The sequence below is a fragment of the Monopterus albus genome, unplaced genomic scaffold (assembly GCF_001952655.1).
Source record: "Monopterus albus unplaced genomic scaffold, M_albus_1.0 scaffold175.1, whole genome shotgun sequence".
Classification (NCBI taxonomy): Eukaryota; Metazoa; Chordata; class Actinopteri; order Synbranchiformes; family Synbranchidae; genus Monopterus; species Monopterus albus.
In genome coordinates this window covers 415,212-429,999 of record NW_018128055.1, presented here as the reverse complement: position 1 = coordinate 429,999, position 14,788 = coordinate 415,212, and the positions used below count along the sequence as shown (strand labels likewise).

Here is a 14,788-nt window from a genome sequence, read left to right as displayed (position 1 = left end):
GACCGAACATGAGAGACAAGACAACAGATACATGACTTTACAAAAAGATATAGAGTGTTTTACAAGACTGTAGTGTGTTGAGGGTGTAAAGTGTAGGTATCTCTAACTTATGCAGCCTATGAAACGCAAGAAAGGATTTTTTTTTACAATAATATTGATAAGAAAACTGCTAATAAAAGCAGCTTGTTACATTTTTAAAGGTTGGTGGGAATGTGTGTGGCCTCAGCCCCAGGTATTTGATTCAAGTTGAAATGTGTTAAAAAATGGTTCCATGCCTCATAAAAAGCAGATAAACTATTCTTGTGAGTGGATGTCGTTTTCTCTAATGTGATGTATTCTATCAGAAGGTTGGTCCAGTGGTTTATGTGTAGTGATTTTTTTGATTTCCAGTTTTGAAAGAGTTTTTTCTTGGCAATAGATAGAGAAATGATGAGTGGGTTTTTGTATTTAATTGGTAGGTGGTCGATGTCTGTGATATTACCGAGTAAGCAAAGTGATGGAGAAGGAGGGATTCTACAGCCCAAGATGGTGGAGAGTTTATATTATATGGTGTGCTCCATCTCCAACATCCTTCTACCAATATAACCACTATCCCTCCTCTGTACATGTCCAAACCATCTCAATCTGGCCTCTCTGACCCTTGTCCCCAAAACAGCCGACCTGAGCTGTCCCTCTGATGTGCTCGTTCCTAATCCTGTCCATCCTGGTCACTCCTAAAGAGAACCTCAACATCCTCATCTCTGCTACCTCCATCTCTGCCTCTTGTCTTTTCCTCACTGCTACAGTCTCTAACCCATACAGCATAGCTGGTCTCACTACTGTCTTGTACACCTTTCCTTTGATTCTTGCTGCCACTCTTCTGTCACACAACACTCCTGACACCTTTCTCCACCCACTCCAACCTGCCTGCACTCGCCTCTTCACCTCTTTCCTACACTCCCCATCACACTGGACTGTTGACCCCAAATACTTAAACTCCTGCACCTTCTTGACCTCAGCCCCCTGTAACCTCACTGTTCCACTTCCCTCCCTCTCGTTCATACACATGTATTCTGTTTTACCACGACTGACTTTCATTCCTCTTCTTTCCAGAGCAGACCTCCACCTTTCCAGGTGTTCCTCCACCTGCTCTCTGCTCTCACTACAGATCACAATGTCATCCACAAACATCATTGTCCACGAAGATTCCTGTCTGACCTCATCTGTCAACCTGTCCATCACCTGTCTGACCTACAGCACATCTCACTACTGTCGTACTCCTCTCATACATATCCTGTCCATCACCTGTCTGACCTACAGCACATCTCACTACTGTCGTACTCCTCTCATACATATCCTGAACTACTCTGACATACTTCTCTGCCGCTCCTGACATCCTCATACAGTACAATAGCTCCTCTCTCGGCACTCTGTCGTAGGCTTTCTCTAAATCCACAAAGACGCAATGCAGCTCCTTCCGACCATCTCTATACTTCTCCATTAACATTCTCAGAGCAAAAACTGCATCACTAATGCTCTTTCTGGGCATGAAGCATCATATTGTTATGCTGGATGCCCTTCCTGACACATGCATAATTGCACATTGACAGTTGACTGCTGCAGATGCAGCTCCCATGTAGCACACATTCTCTTATTATATTCTTATGTATTTTTATTATATCTCTGCATTTGCTGCTTAAAGTGCCTTAGATTTTGTGTTACTTATTTATCTACTTTATATTTCATTTGTATTTTGAGGCATTCAAGTGGATGGCAAAGTAAGAATTTCATCATACAGCGAAACACGTTTCCTAACTGTGCATATGACAAATAAGCACTTTGACCTTTGTTTGACATATATAGTGTAAAGATGACTTAAAAGACATTACTGGAGAGAAAAGAGGGGGCACCCGGATTTGAACCGGGGACCTCTTGATCTGCAGTCAAATGCTCTACCACTGAGCTATACCCCCGATACACGAAACTTGGGATAGGCTATTTATATTTCTGTTGATATTTCTATGGACTGTTGTTTTAATTTATATTCTGTGTGCACCATCGCACGACGATGTAACAACACAGAAGGTTAATGGTTTAATCCCAAAAGTAGCATTTACGTTCAGCGAGGACAAGATGGCAGACGCAAGTCCATGAGTTGTAATTCATGTCATTGTCCGGCAGACAGCGCCAACTAGACACATTTGAACAAAATGTTAACCCTCATTTAGTAAAAACAAGCACTAATATTCATATCGGTTTTATTTTCTTAAATTATTTTTTAACATCCCCTAAAGTATTAATTTGTCTGCAAACCCCATTCTGGGATTTTAAATGTTATTGCATTACATTGTGGTATTAGTACTTGTCTCCTAAGATTATTGCGAATTCCAGTTAATGCATTTGAGGCTGCCTTCAGGTGCTCCGTAGAAATACGTGATTAATACCTCTTAAGTGGGATGTGTACACTTGTTATTCTGGATCATTTTGAGGATTTTAAGTATGAATACGAGTGATAGCACAGCATTCTAGTAAAACCTACGAGCCCATCACGAATTCCTCATTGACCTTTATATAATGAGCATGCTAGGTAACCTATTAACAACACACAACCAGTAAGAGTTCCTATAACCGACGGTCATGAAGGCATCATGAAGGCTTCCTGTTCCAAGCTTTACTCCTCCTCGCCTTGAGGTCCAGTCCCTATATTAACTGAAAAGCCTGGAGGCGAGGGGGAGGATGGTGTGTGCTTTAGCAGCTCACCACAGCCTGCACTTTACTCCTGAACACTTTTTTATTTTACTGGATCTGTGAGGTTTTCTTTTTGTGGTGTGAGGAATCCCTGCGCCATCATGAACCCACCCTGTGGAAGATGCAATAAACCAGTTTATCCCACAGAAAAAATAAACTGCCTTGATAAGGTAGGTGATACCAGTCTAACTCCTTTTAACAACTAAAATAATATTCTAAATGACACTAGCTTTCTGCAAAGATTTAGCCTTCTATATTATTATTTCCTTAATCCAAATACATTTTGTGATTTAAAGTTGCACAGTTCTCACACAAGATGCCACTTTTGATTAAAAATAGCTGCTTTATATTTCTCAGAATGTTTTACAATATGGTTAGTAAAGAAGCCTGTTTCTCTGAGGCCAATGTTTGCATTCATGTCAGAAAGTGTATTCATTTTCACTATTATGTTGATATAGTCTGTACACATATAGGTCTGTCTCTTCTGAAGAGATCCCTGCTTTGCTACTCTTCTTGAGGTTTCTGTCACTTTTTCCTGTTAAACTTAGTTTTGGGGGAGTTTTTCCTTATCCAGTTCAAGGGTCTGTGGACAGAGGGTGTCGTACGCTGCACAGATTGAGGCAAATGTGTGATATTAGGCTATATAATAATTATGTGGCTAACTAAATCCTTATTTTTGTGAACACATAAATCCACATACTCTACTGTATATACAAACACTAGAAGTACACTCTAAGGGCACACTGTGGAGAAAAGCCACATCCGGTAGATACACTCTGGCCAGAAACTTGTAAACATAAAAAAAAAAAAAAACTGAGTATGTACAGCACACAGTGTGTCCCTTACTATCAGTATCAGCTTGTCTAGCTGTACTCTGATAACGTGTCTGTAACCAGCTAAATACAAGAGTTTGATTTACGAACAGTCTAAGCTAATTTAATCAAGTTAAGGACACAATCAAAGCCAACATAATTTCATTAAGAGTGCTGGACTTTAAGCCGATCAAATAAATTATGCAAACAACTGAGGGAGTAGAGTTTCTGCAAACAGGTTATGGTATGCATCAAACAGTATTCATCCTCATTGGTAACTTTGCACCGTAACCATCTTGTCCAGTGCAGATATGGGAGGAACAGAGCAGCACAGGCCAGTAAAGGAATTTTCCCACTGCAAGTTACTGAACTCCACTTTTTTCATGCTGGTGCCAAGTACATAAATTTAAACAGCCAGCAGAATATCTTTCCCATCTTAATGCAGGGTGTTTTTGTTGAGTGGTTAGAGCTTTATTTTGTTGGAAATAGTACTGAACTTAATATCTTACACATTATGGCTGACATTTTGCTCTGCTTCTCTCTAGTATTGGCACAAAGGTTGTTTCAGCTGTGAGGTTTGCAAGATGGCCCTGAGCATGACGAACTACAAAGGATTTGAGAAGAAGCCCTACTGTAGTATGTGAGTGTTTACACTGCACAGATCGCCCCAGTGGCTAAACTGAACAACAGTTCAGACGAGCTTTAGAATAACTGTATAGATTTGTGCTGTATTAGCAGGAGTAACATCCAGACTCCAATTCAAAAGGTAAACTCTCATCCTGAAAATGTGGCCACAAAGATAACATGTAGTATTATGAATCTGCATTTCATCTTTTATTTGTGTTTACTGCAGTGATAGTCTAAGGTATTCTGCTTTTTTAAGCAGCAGTAAAAGTTGTCATTTTTGGAGGTTTTGGTTGTTTCACCACACACAAAACCTTCACTTGTCAGGAATGGAGTCGATGCTCATTTCTGAAGCAGCTGAAACACAGAGATGAGCTGCGGAAGTTGCAGTGTGTGGGGAGAGTGAACAGACAGACTACATCATGTGATCCCAACAACCTAACCTGAGTCTGACTCCAGAAAATACCTCAGTATATTTGAACATTTGTGACTTTGATGACGGTGCTCTTTTTTTTTTTTACATTGCCCATATGTTAATGGACACAAAGACAAAATAAACTGCAACAAATTTCTAATTTGCAACTCTATTCCCACCTAAATATAACTAACAAATACACAACAATTTAAACTAAATGGAAACAAAGTAAACATTAAATGCAGTAATGAAACAATAAAACAAAGCAGCAACACATCTCAGGTTTGACAATTACTAAACCTACATGCATAAAACCAACATGCCAGATCATTCTTATGCAAAGGCCTAAAAAGAGAAAACAGAAGTAGTAATAATAATAAATGCTGAAAAACAAAGAGCTGAGGTTTTACAATAAAAATCCCCTAATTGCATAAGATTTCCTAAATATTCCCACAGTCTTGAATTTCTAGAGTGAATTTCTGTGTTTTCCCCCAACTTACATAACAAAATACATTTCTTAGCAAAGTATGTAATCACAATTTACAGTGGTTCATAAAGTGGTGAACTCACAGCCCCTCTTCACCTCATGTTTAGTTCCTTCAAAGATTTAAAATGACTTCATTTAAAAAAAAAAAAAAAAAAAAAGAATGTTCTGGTTTGGTTTTTGTGAATGACAGCACCATCATGTTTTCCAGTCATTTAGCTTCTCTGACGAAAAATATTTACAAATAAATCCAGTACAATATAAGTATGTGCAAAAGAGGGAGACAGTTTTGCTGTCTGTTTTCTTCCAGGCATTACCCCAAAACCTCCTTCACTATAGTGACCGACACCCCTGAGAATCTGCGTCTCAAACAGCAGAGCATGCTCAACAGCCAGGTGAGACCCTCGCCTCTGTCTCCGCTATTGCTCCTGCTCAGTCTCTGGTTTCTCGCACAGGCAAAGATCCTGGTCCTAATCGTGTTGCATCATCACGACTCTGTGCATGTGCATTTATCTGTCTCACAGCAGGAGGACACACCTTTTTGGTGTAAAGATTTAAGATTGAACTTAAACCGCCTGATCGGATCTAAGCCATATGAAGTGTAACTGCTTCTCATAAGAGCACAATTTAGATTTTAATTTTGTGCTTTTAACACAGATCTCTCTCTTTGTTTGGTTCTCTCTTGTGGCACATGCTCAGTCTGCCTCTCTGTCTGCTCTCACTGTTCTTTAGCTCTAATCTAATCACACTGTTCATGTCAATGTTCAATTTAAACTAATCAGAGGGATAAGTGCTCCAAGTCACGCAAAATTAAAACATTTGGCTGAATTTTACATCAGTGGCTGTCCGGTCACTCAACATTTGGAGGCTAAAATCTTGCAAAAGGTAGAAATGTTTTTATCAGCTCCTAGAACTCATCGTTCTTTCAAGGCTGCATTTCTGCAAACTTACAATCACCTGTGTTTGTGAAACAAAATCTTTAAATCTATGGAAAAGAGGTAAATGTGACTACACTCTGTACGTACAGCATATAAAGAAATGCCCACAATTGAAATCCCATATGTGCTGCCTGGCCTTAAGGCGGATAAACAGCCCTTTAAACTGTCCTTCTTACAAGTCTGTTTGAGATACAGTGTGCTAATTACACTGCTGCTGGGTCTACTGTGGAATATAGGACAGAGCCAGACTGGTTGTATACCCCCTGCTGCCTGTCATCATGCTAAGCTAAGCTAATCAACTCCTGGTTCCAGCCCCATACTTGATACACAAACTTTTCAGCAGAAAGAAATTAGGGTATTTCTCAACTATTATATACATTTTAGAAAATATTCTTTGCATTTGAGAATGAATCCCCAGGACAGATGCTGAAAACTTTACAGAATAAGTCAATGTTTATCAGTGGGGATAAACTGCTGAAGGAGCACTGATTATGTTATGCCACTGATCGATTTACCTCATGGTGTTCAACAGGAACACTTCTGCATGATCAAAACCAGCTCCTGTCATTAAAGACTCAGGTCATGCTTCTTTTCACGGATAGTTGTACAGATTTCTGCTTCCACACACAAAACAAAAGAGGTGAATGGTCGAAGGTTTGAGAAATACATCTGAATGAGTCAACATGATTATCCTGAGTAATTGATGAGCGTTTGCTTGGTTCAGTCCCACTAGAGCAGGGGTTTTCAACCAGTGGTCTGCAGCCCCCAAGTGGTCTGTGGAAGCATTGCAGGTGGTCCTTGACCATGCATTCAATAATGTTTCAGTGCAGGAACCATTACATTTGTAATTTTTAAACTGATTTCCATGTATTAATTATTGTTTATAAATAATCAAATGTAGAAGTAGAAGTACAATTGATAAATTCTACACAGATGTATAAAAACTAAAAGAAACAAGCCTGAATTGAAAAAGTAGGGAGTAGAAAATACAGATAAGGTGGTTAAATTGTAGGGAGTAAAAGGAGTAAAAGTAACAAAATGTCAGAAAAATAAGTACTCAAGTAGATTACAGGCACCTGAACAATCTACTTAAGTACAGTAATGAAGTATTTGTACTTTGTTACTTTCTACCTCTGACTAGAGGCAGGTGAGAAATATTCAGCCATCTATGATTTTAAACAATCATGTAACATAACTGTGTTATTATACTGCATGATATCATGATTAAATTTACACCAAAAGCTGTTTATGCCTCTCTTTCTCTCTCTGTCTCTGCATGTGTGTGTTTCTTCTCGTCTCATCCAACCGAGCCAGTTCATCGTTTATAACCATAAAAGTCTCGGCAGTCGAGCTCTCTCACTGAGACAGCATATCCCTCATAGCTCTATATACATATATATATATATATATGGAGCAGTTTGAAAAGAGCAAGGGGAAAGATTTCAGTGTGGTGGCTGATGGTCCAGAGATGTAGATGGTGAAAAGACACAGGACTCGATCAGTAACGTAGGTCTGGTTGACCTAAAAAAAAAAAACCACAGAGCATCATAAATCGAAATCTTAACTTTAGTTCTTTGTTACATCTCTACAATCATAACAATTAATGCATCAACTTTTTCCTTCCTTCTTAGACACATTATGGAAGTTGAAGATGCAACTTTAGATTACAGACATGTACACGTTAGCCAGCTACAGTATGTAGGCGTCTAGCCAGAAGAAAACCACATCTACGTCAAATTCTTGTCCTTTGGATGCTTTTAATACTCTCCATCGCCTACATGCCAAACCGATGTTAACTCTGGTTCTGCCTCGCTTTTTATGGTACTCTTTTTGTGCAACAGAACGCAGCCTCTTGGGTTGCTCCGTTCCCATCCGGGGTTGTACCTGCATAGGGAGCCTCCACGGTCCGTCTTTGAAATGAGCCATACTGGTTTGAAAATCACACCACGGAAGTAGTGCTGTGCAGATTTTACCAACACTGCCCAGAGAGGCGTAGAAGAGAGGGGGTGGGGGTATTAGTATAGCAGGAAGGAAACACTTTTAGGCCATTTTTTTTATCCAAATTTGTTTATTTAAATCTTAGTTAATGCAGCTTTAAAGGTTTTTAAAGGAGGCAGATCTTGTCATGTTGAATGTATTTTCCAAAATATTGAATCATTCCTCTAAAATAACATCGTTTCCTATTGTAACCTTTCAGGCCCTTTACAAGGAGGAGTTTGAAAAGAACAAGGGGAAAGGTTTCAGCGTGGTGGTCGACACTCCTGAGATGCAGAGACTGAAGAAGACACAAGACCAGATCAGTAACGTAAGTGTAGTCCCTCTGAGAACTACTGGGGCAGCCAAATTACAACTGTCACATATTTATATTTATAATGTGTGCAGATAGTTTTGGTTTCACAGTTTTGGGGTAACTGGGACACTGTATACCGCACTTGAAGTTTTCAATGCTTTACTTAAGCAACAATCTTTTTCAAGTTAGTCATTGCTTTTCACTCAAAGACAAATCACATCACACTGTAACTTCACTCAAGTCTACAAAGCTTGTTTGACTTCTGCCCCAAGAAGAAGATTAATCTAACTTCACAGTGAAACATCTGGTAGATATCTCACTGCAACGGCAAAAATGATGGAGAGCAGAGGATTTTCTCTGCTAGGAACAAAAAACAAACAGGCAATGGCCAGAAATAACCCTGCTGATACAACATGAGCGATTTCGCTTTCTAACAGGAAACCAGTGCAGTCCAACAGCAGGAGCCATTTCAAAGTAGGATCTTAGATTTGCAGGCTGTGTAGACATGAGCAGAGAGAACAAACTGCTCTGGAGAGCAGTGAAGGATGTTAGTGTGATCCTGCAGAGACCCACAGGAACATTTCAGACATTTCTCCTCGTCCACTGAGGAGCAGCTGCCCTATATGGTCAAAGTCTCTCAGCTGTGGACACAGAGCGAAGGTCTGCTCTGTGCCGCGCACACACTGATAGATATGTGCATACCACACTGACACACACACAAACGTTCTCGGTTTTCTCTCATGAGAGCAGCTGTTGCAGGAAGGAATGACGGATGATAAGCTGCATGTCAAAAGGGCAAAATCTAGCAACTTCCTTTTCAACTGGTAGCTTTATATTTCTTTTCTATTTCTTACTGTCTTAGTTAAACTTTCTTCTTCCACCCCTCCCACTTTGTTTTTACATCGTTTTAAAGTTGCCCTCTCTTCTCCTGTCCTTTCCCACAGTGTCATCTTTCTCCACTTGAGGTCTGTTGAGGACACAAGGGGCTGCACTTTCTTTTCCTTATTCGACATCCTGTTTCCTCTTCCGTCCCCTAAAAGCTCTGAGCAGTCAATTTGTTTTAGAGTCTCAGCTTCTATGTCTCCTCATAGACTTACTGCATGTTACACAAGCATCTAGCTTTTACACCTTTATCTGCTTTTACTGGAAGGTTGGACTGTATCACACAAATCAGTTTCAAGTAATGCTCTAAAGATTCACTGTGCCTGTAGTCGTATACGTAGTACTCTGGATGAAGCAATTCATAACGGAGCTGTGTTCAGGCTACAGGACAAAAATATCAGAGCCAGAGTCCAGTTGACAGAGGGGTCAACTCCAATGCTTTAAATATCATAAAAAAACAGAAACAATAACAGAGGGGATAGATCTTCTCAATGTATTGCATATTAGAAGTAATAATGTTTTACTTTAGAAACACCCATCCATTATCTATACTGCTTATCCTGAAATAGGGCTGTGGGGGGTGCAGGGCTGGAGCCAATCCCAGCTGACGCTGGGCGAGTGGCAGGGTACAACCTGAACAGGTCGCCAGTCAAGAAACAAATGTGCTCTGCCAAACCACAGTAAATTAAAAGATGGGGGAAACAGATCACTGAGTAGCATGAAGAGATTTCTTTCTTTACAATCTAAAATATGTTCATACAGAGCTACTGGTGATTTTCATTTGTTTTTTCTTACAATTTATTATTGGATGATTCAGCTCAAGGTTTCCTCAGTAGTATCCTCCCTTATCATCTCTGGACACCTCCTAAAATGGTCAGCTACTTCTCCCAGAAGGATAACTTCAGGGCCAGCTGTTAAATTTGAGTACAGCGCCCCTGTGTGGCTTTAACATGTTGTTGCCTGTGTTTGCAGATCAAGTATCATGAAGAATTTGAGAAGAGCAAATTTCGAGATGATGCACCTCCTCCTGAAAATAGACAAGGTCAGCCCCGTCCTTACACTCTCTGTATGTCATTTATCCTGTATATGTGTATAAAATATATGAATGTACATTTGTTTCTGTACTTTGTGAAGATTATAACGAGCAACCATCCAACCCTGAAAGATTCGGCCAGCCAGCTGGACAGATGCGCCCAGCTGCTGTAGCACCGGCTAAAGGAGGGGTAAGCTAATACATAAGCATATAACTGGAGCTAAGACGCCTATAGTCCAAAAGTACACAAAAGGATGAGTATGACAATGCTGTCCACATACTTTTGGCCATATAGTATGGCATCTATTTAAGATAAAAGCAAACAGGAAGTAATTTGGAATACTTTTTCAGCTTTTGGATTTTAGTAAATTTGCAAAGAAATCCAGAAACCTGTTTTCACTGTATCGTTATGAGACACTCGGTGCAGACTGATGGTCAGACATCGGCAGTGAAACGACTTGAAAACTTTCTGAAGCTGCCTGTTGTACATTTATGTCTCCAGTAGGCAAATTCAATGCAAATGAGTTTTGTCTTACGTGTCAGTGCGTATTCATTTTCTGTTTGTGTTTGCATGCACTCAGAAGTGTTACCAGGCCATATACAGCTACATAGCAGCAGAAGCAGATGAAGTTTCTCTCCAGGAAGGTGATCTGATCTTAGATGTGGAGCCAATAGATGAGGGGTGGATGTTTGGCTGCAACCAGCGCACAGGGCAGCGGGGCATGCTCCCTGCAAACTATGTCCGACCTGTGTGAAACAAACAGACCTGTCCCACAGACATTACGGTCCATTCCCAGAATGATCTGCCTACAGTCAGTTATCTTTAAATCACCTTTTGCAAAACAAAACACCCTCCCTGGTTCTGCTTTGCCTTTTCTGTCATGAATGTGGTTTTCAAATATGCACTGTGAGGTTTTGAAAAAAAGAAACTGACATTTTACTTTAGAAAAGGGAAAAAGGTTGGTGTGAAAAAGTATTCTGTATAAAAACCCACTAAAAAGAAGCTGAAAGCAGAAGCAATAAACTCACAAAACACCTACAGTTCACTACAATATTTCATATGTATTCTTTTATCTTTCTCAGGTAACATTTAGCTGTTTATGTACACATCACTCGGCCGTAAAATGCAGCCCCGGCCTTGGAAATACACAACCAGATACATTTAAGTTTCAGATCAGTGTTGAATGTCTGTTCAACAACATGTCTTCAGTATCTTCTTATAAAGCCATTTTAAACACTTGTTCACTATATAGAGTGTAATTTATGCATCATGGTTAGAGCATGAGCTGATTCAATTAAGGGAAATATTTTGCGCTGTGTAATTTTTCCTTCATTAAAATGCTTTTATTCTAAACCATGAGTACCTGGATTCTGCTGCCTTGTTCAGTGTGGGGGAAAAAAAAGCCCCACGAAAATAACACGTATCAAACCTTTATTCAAAAGCAGAGTGGACATCATCAAATCACTATACAGGGTAAAATTATGCCTAATCAAACTTGGCTATGTAAAATAAGATTAATGTATTTACAAATGTTCAAGTTAAAAGTCATGAACATAAAACCTCACATTCCTGATCCACAAAAAAAAAAAAAAAGCTCTGTGGTAACAGACCAGCTCAGAATCATGTCACTAAAATCAGTCTTCATGTTGTGAGGACAGGCTTCATGTTAGAGAAAAAGGCCACTCTCTTCTTGATTTTGCTCCTCAGTTTTGATGGCAGCCAACTTATCTGCTTCTCAAACAGCTCCGGGTTTTCTCCTACGAAGTCCTCACACAATCTAGATAGGGAAATAAAAAAATTTTAAAAAAAACGCAGCACTTGTTCAGACCTTGTCAAATACACTCGAGCACATGTTCTCACTGATTAGTGAATAGCTCTGGTGTGGATGTGTGTTTCACGTATCCAACACGCCATTCTGTGCACAAAGATGTGATGGATCATCATTTACAGTCCACCTGCATGAGCCTGGACTGCAAGAGAAATGTTTTTGCCTTGCAACTGCATGACACAGTGCTTATATTCAGATACAAATGGGACCTGGTGTGGCTTCAAGAAAAACTTTTAATCTGTCCCATCACATAGCAGATTCCATGCATTACAGAAATCATTTTGTGCATGTTTTCCCCCATGCATTACAGAAATCATTTTGTGCACGTTTTCCCCAAACACCCATATTCTTCTTTCCTCCTAGTTTCCAAGACTATGTGTGACAAAGATGGGATTACTTTTATGTAAACCATCAATGGAACTTTAAGCAATATTTTGATAATTCATTCTAGAAATTACAGCTTTCGCCTCATCTGAACCTGGCACCTGATCATAAAAGTCATGTACTTTAAACATGGCTTATACAAGTGTGGGTTAAAAGCTGTATTCTGGGCCTCAACCGTCGATAGATCACATTAACAAGGGAGGGTCATCGTACCTGAGGAGGGAGTACGGCTGGGTCTGAAAGATAATCACATCTCTGCAGTGATGCTGTGATGGGGCCCTCAGAACAGCCACCTGATAACAGGAGGATCGTCAATCACATATTTCACTCAAAAACCTTGCTGTACAAATAACTGCGTTACAGTGAGAGTTTAATCCTTCATCAACGTATTTAAAGAGCAACTCAGAAGCTTTCTCATCACATACCGAGTCCATGAGGATGCAGAAGTCGCTGCTTCCCCCAAACACAACAATATCGTTGTCACTCCCCAGGCACGCTGTGTGACAGACCCTAATGAGGAACAATGCTTATGTGAACAAAGATGTAGTCACACACTGAGTTACAAAATACTACAAGCTACAAATGCCCATTTCAGGTTTAACACGGACTGATGAAGATGAAATTGTGGATTTGATGCATATGTAAACACTTCAACAGGAATATTTTTAATTTCAGCAGATTCCATATCAAGTTTGCATCATTTAATATTTTAGGAGCAGAAGCATTTTACCAAACCTCAATCTACCTGGGCCTGTCATTGTGTGGATGCGTCATCTTGGTCCACACTCTCTTCTGTGTGTTGAACTGCCAGGCATCACCTAGAAGACAGAGACTCATGATAAAATACAGAGTAAACGACACAGAGAGTCATTGTTTTGGGAGCACTAATCACTTAAGCAATGATATAGTTTGTTTTTAGGAGATGCATGAAAACTGTCCTTCAACCTTGGACACACTCGTCCAAGGCAGTTGACTAAGTAATATGCTGATAACATGTGGCTGCAGTAGGATGACCAGGAAATAGACCCTGGGCCATGTCAGAGTAGTCAAGAGACTACAAACAATGCAAAACAACTAATGGGGAGGGGGGTGGGCGTGTTTTGTTATCCATCAATGCTGACACACTGGTGATAGAATTGGTGCCAAGGTGGAGCAGCCTATGTTGGCAACATGGCTAACCAAAATACAACAAAAGCTCACGGGCTGGAAACGTAAATAAAGCCACTCACATGGACTTGTCCCATTTGGTACATACCTACAACCCCTCACACCCCTGACCAACACAGTCCCATGTGTTAAACACAGCAGGAGGATGCGTTTCTGCCAGAGCAATGTGAATATGCACTTACTCATGCAGCACACAGACTAAGAATTCAAGCCTAAATGTACAGCAGAAACAAACGTTGTGGCCGAGACTCACTGAGAGCATTTCCATCTGTGCCAAGACCTCCGTATATGATGAGTGTATGATCCGATGTGGGCGTCATGGTGTGCATAGAGCGCCCCAGAGGTGTACAGGATGGGGAGGTGTCACTGGTAGGAGAGTATACACAGAAGGGGACGACGACGACAGGACTCAGTAAATCATTGGCGGGGGGAAGAATATCGATACATAATGGTCACTGTATGCATGTGAGTGAACTTTTACAACTGAGTCCAGGTCCATGTCACCAGGTCCAAGCAGAACACGTCCAATTCTGCCTTCTCCTGTGAACAGTCACATACACTTGTTTTAGGTAAACAGTTTTCCTGCAAGTGATTAACCTGAAAGCGTTATCCCAACAGTAAAATATCTGTGTCTCTGAAACAGACCACAACCAAAAGTACATGTACACCAAATATTGAATCCATGTGTTATATTGCCGAACATCTCTTTACAAAACCATGGGCATTAACCTGCTGTGCTAAATGAGATTGTTACCTGGCTACAGGGGTTTTCAGCCACAGGAGCATTTGAGATGTTGGGCGATAAGGCCCGACTCAGTCAGTGTTCCAGTTTATCTTAATGACAGTGGCAGCGAGGTAGGCGACTGTTGTGTCACCTTTTTCTGGGCCATTCAGGTCAAAAGTGTATTGGATGGAGACGAGTTCTGGGCTCTGTGCAGACCAGTTATGTTCTTCCAAATCAAAACTTCAAGCCCCCCCCCCCTTCATCAAACTGTTAACATGAAGCTGGGAGTACACTTTCAGCTGATATACAACTGTACACTAAAGCATTAAGATTCTTTAATTGGAACTAGCAGGACCAACTAAAACATCTCTAAACCACAAGTGACAGCATGTTCACAAACTATTGGATAGATCATATTCACTAAAATGATTAAACTGCTTTAAAAAAAAAAAAAAAAAAAAAACAACACACCCCCCCCC

General features: G+C 40.3%; 2 protein-coding genes and 1 non-coding gene across 3 annotated transcripts in view; 1 reads left to right on the top strand and 2 right to left on the bottom strand.

Moving 5' to 3' along the window:
• Nucleotides 1-1,880: 1,880 nt before the first annotated feature.
• Nucleotides 1,881-1,952, bottom strand: trnac-gca (transfer RNA cysteine (anticodon GCA)). The gene has a single exon. It is a non-coding gene; the product is annotated as a tRNA-Cys (tRNA).
• Nucleotides 1,953-2,680: 728 nt separating this feature from the next.
• Nucleotides 2,681-11,541, top strand: LOC109969591 (LIM and SH3 domain protein 1-like). Its single transcript, XM_020616584.1, has 7 exons — nucleotides 2,681-2,897; nucleotides 4,085-4,179; nucleotides 5,373-5,457; nucleotides 8,198-8,305; nucleotides 10,145-10,214; nucleotides 10,307-10,395; nucleotides 10,787-11,541. Exons 1-7 carry the CDS (start codon nucleotides 2,829-2,831, stop codon nucleotides 10,958-10,960), a joined length of 690 nt encoding a protein of 229 aa, XP_020472240.1. The 5' UTR covers nucleotides 2,681-2,828; the 3' UTR covers nucleotides 10,961-11,541.
• A 218-nt stretch (nucleotides 11,542-11,759) lies between these two features.
• LOC109969570 (kelch domain-containing protein 1-like) overlaps nucleotides 11,760-14,788 on the bottom strand; it is a 6,332-nt gene continuing 3,303 nt past the window's right edge. The window contains exons 7-12 of the mRNA XM_020616550.1: nucleotides 14,067-14,191; nucleotides 13,839-13,951; nucleotides 13,164-13,236; nucleotides 12,844-12,928; nucleotides 12,632-12,711; nucleotides 11,760-11,983 (exon numbers count right to left, since the gene is read on the bottom strand). Of these exons, the coding sequence (XP_020472206.1) occupies nucleotides 11,848-11,983; nucleotides 12,632-12,711; nucleotides 12,844-12,928; nucleotides 13,164-13,236; nucleotides 13,839-13,951; nucleotides 14,067-14,191 (612 nt within the window). The 3' untranslated portion in view covers nucleotides 11,760-11,847. The remainder of the gene's footprint in view (nucleotides 11,984-12,631; nucleotides 12,712-12,843; nucleotides 12,929-13,163; nucleotides 13,237-13,838; nucleotides 13,952-14,066; nucleotides 14,192-14,788) is intronic.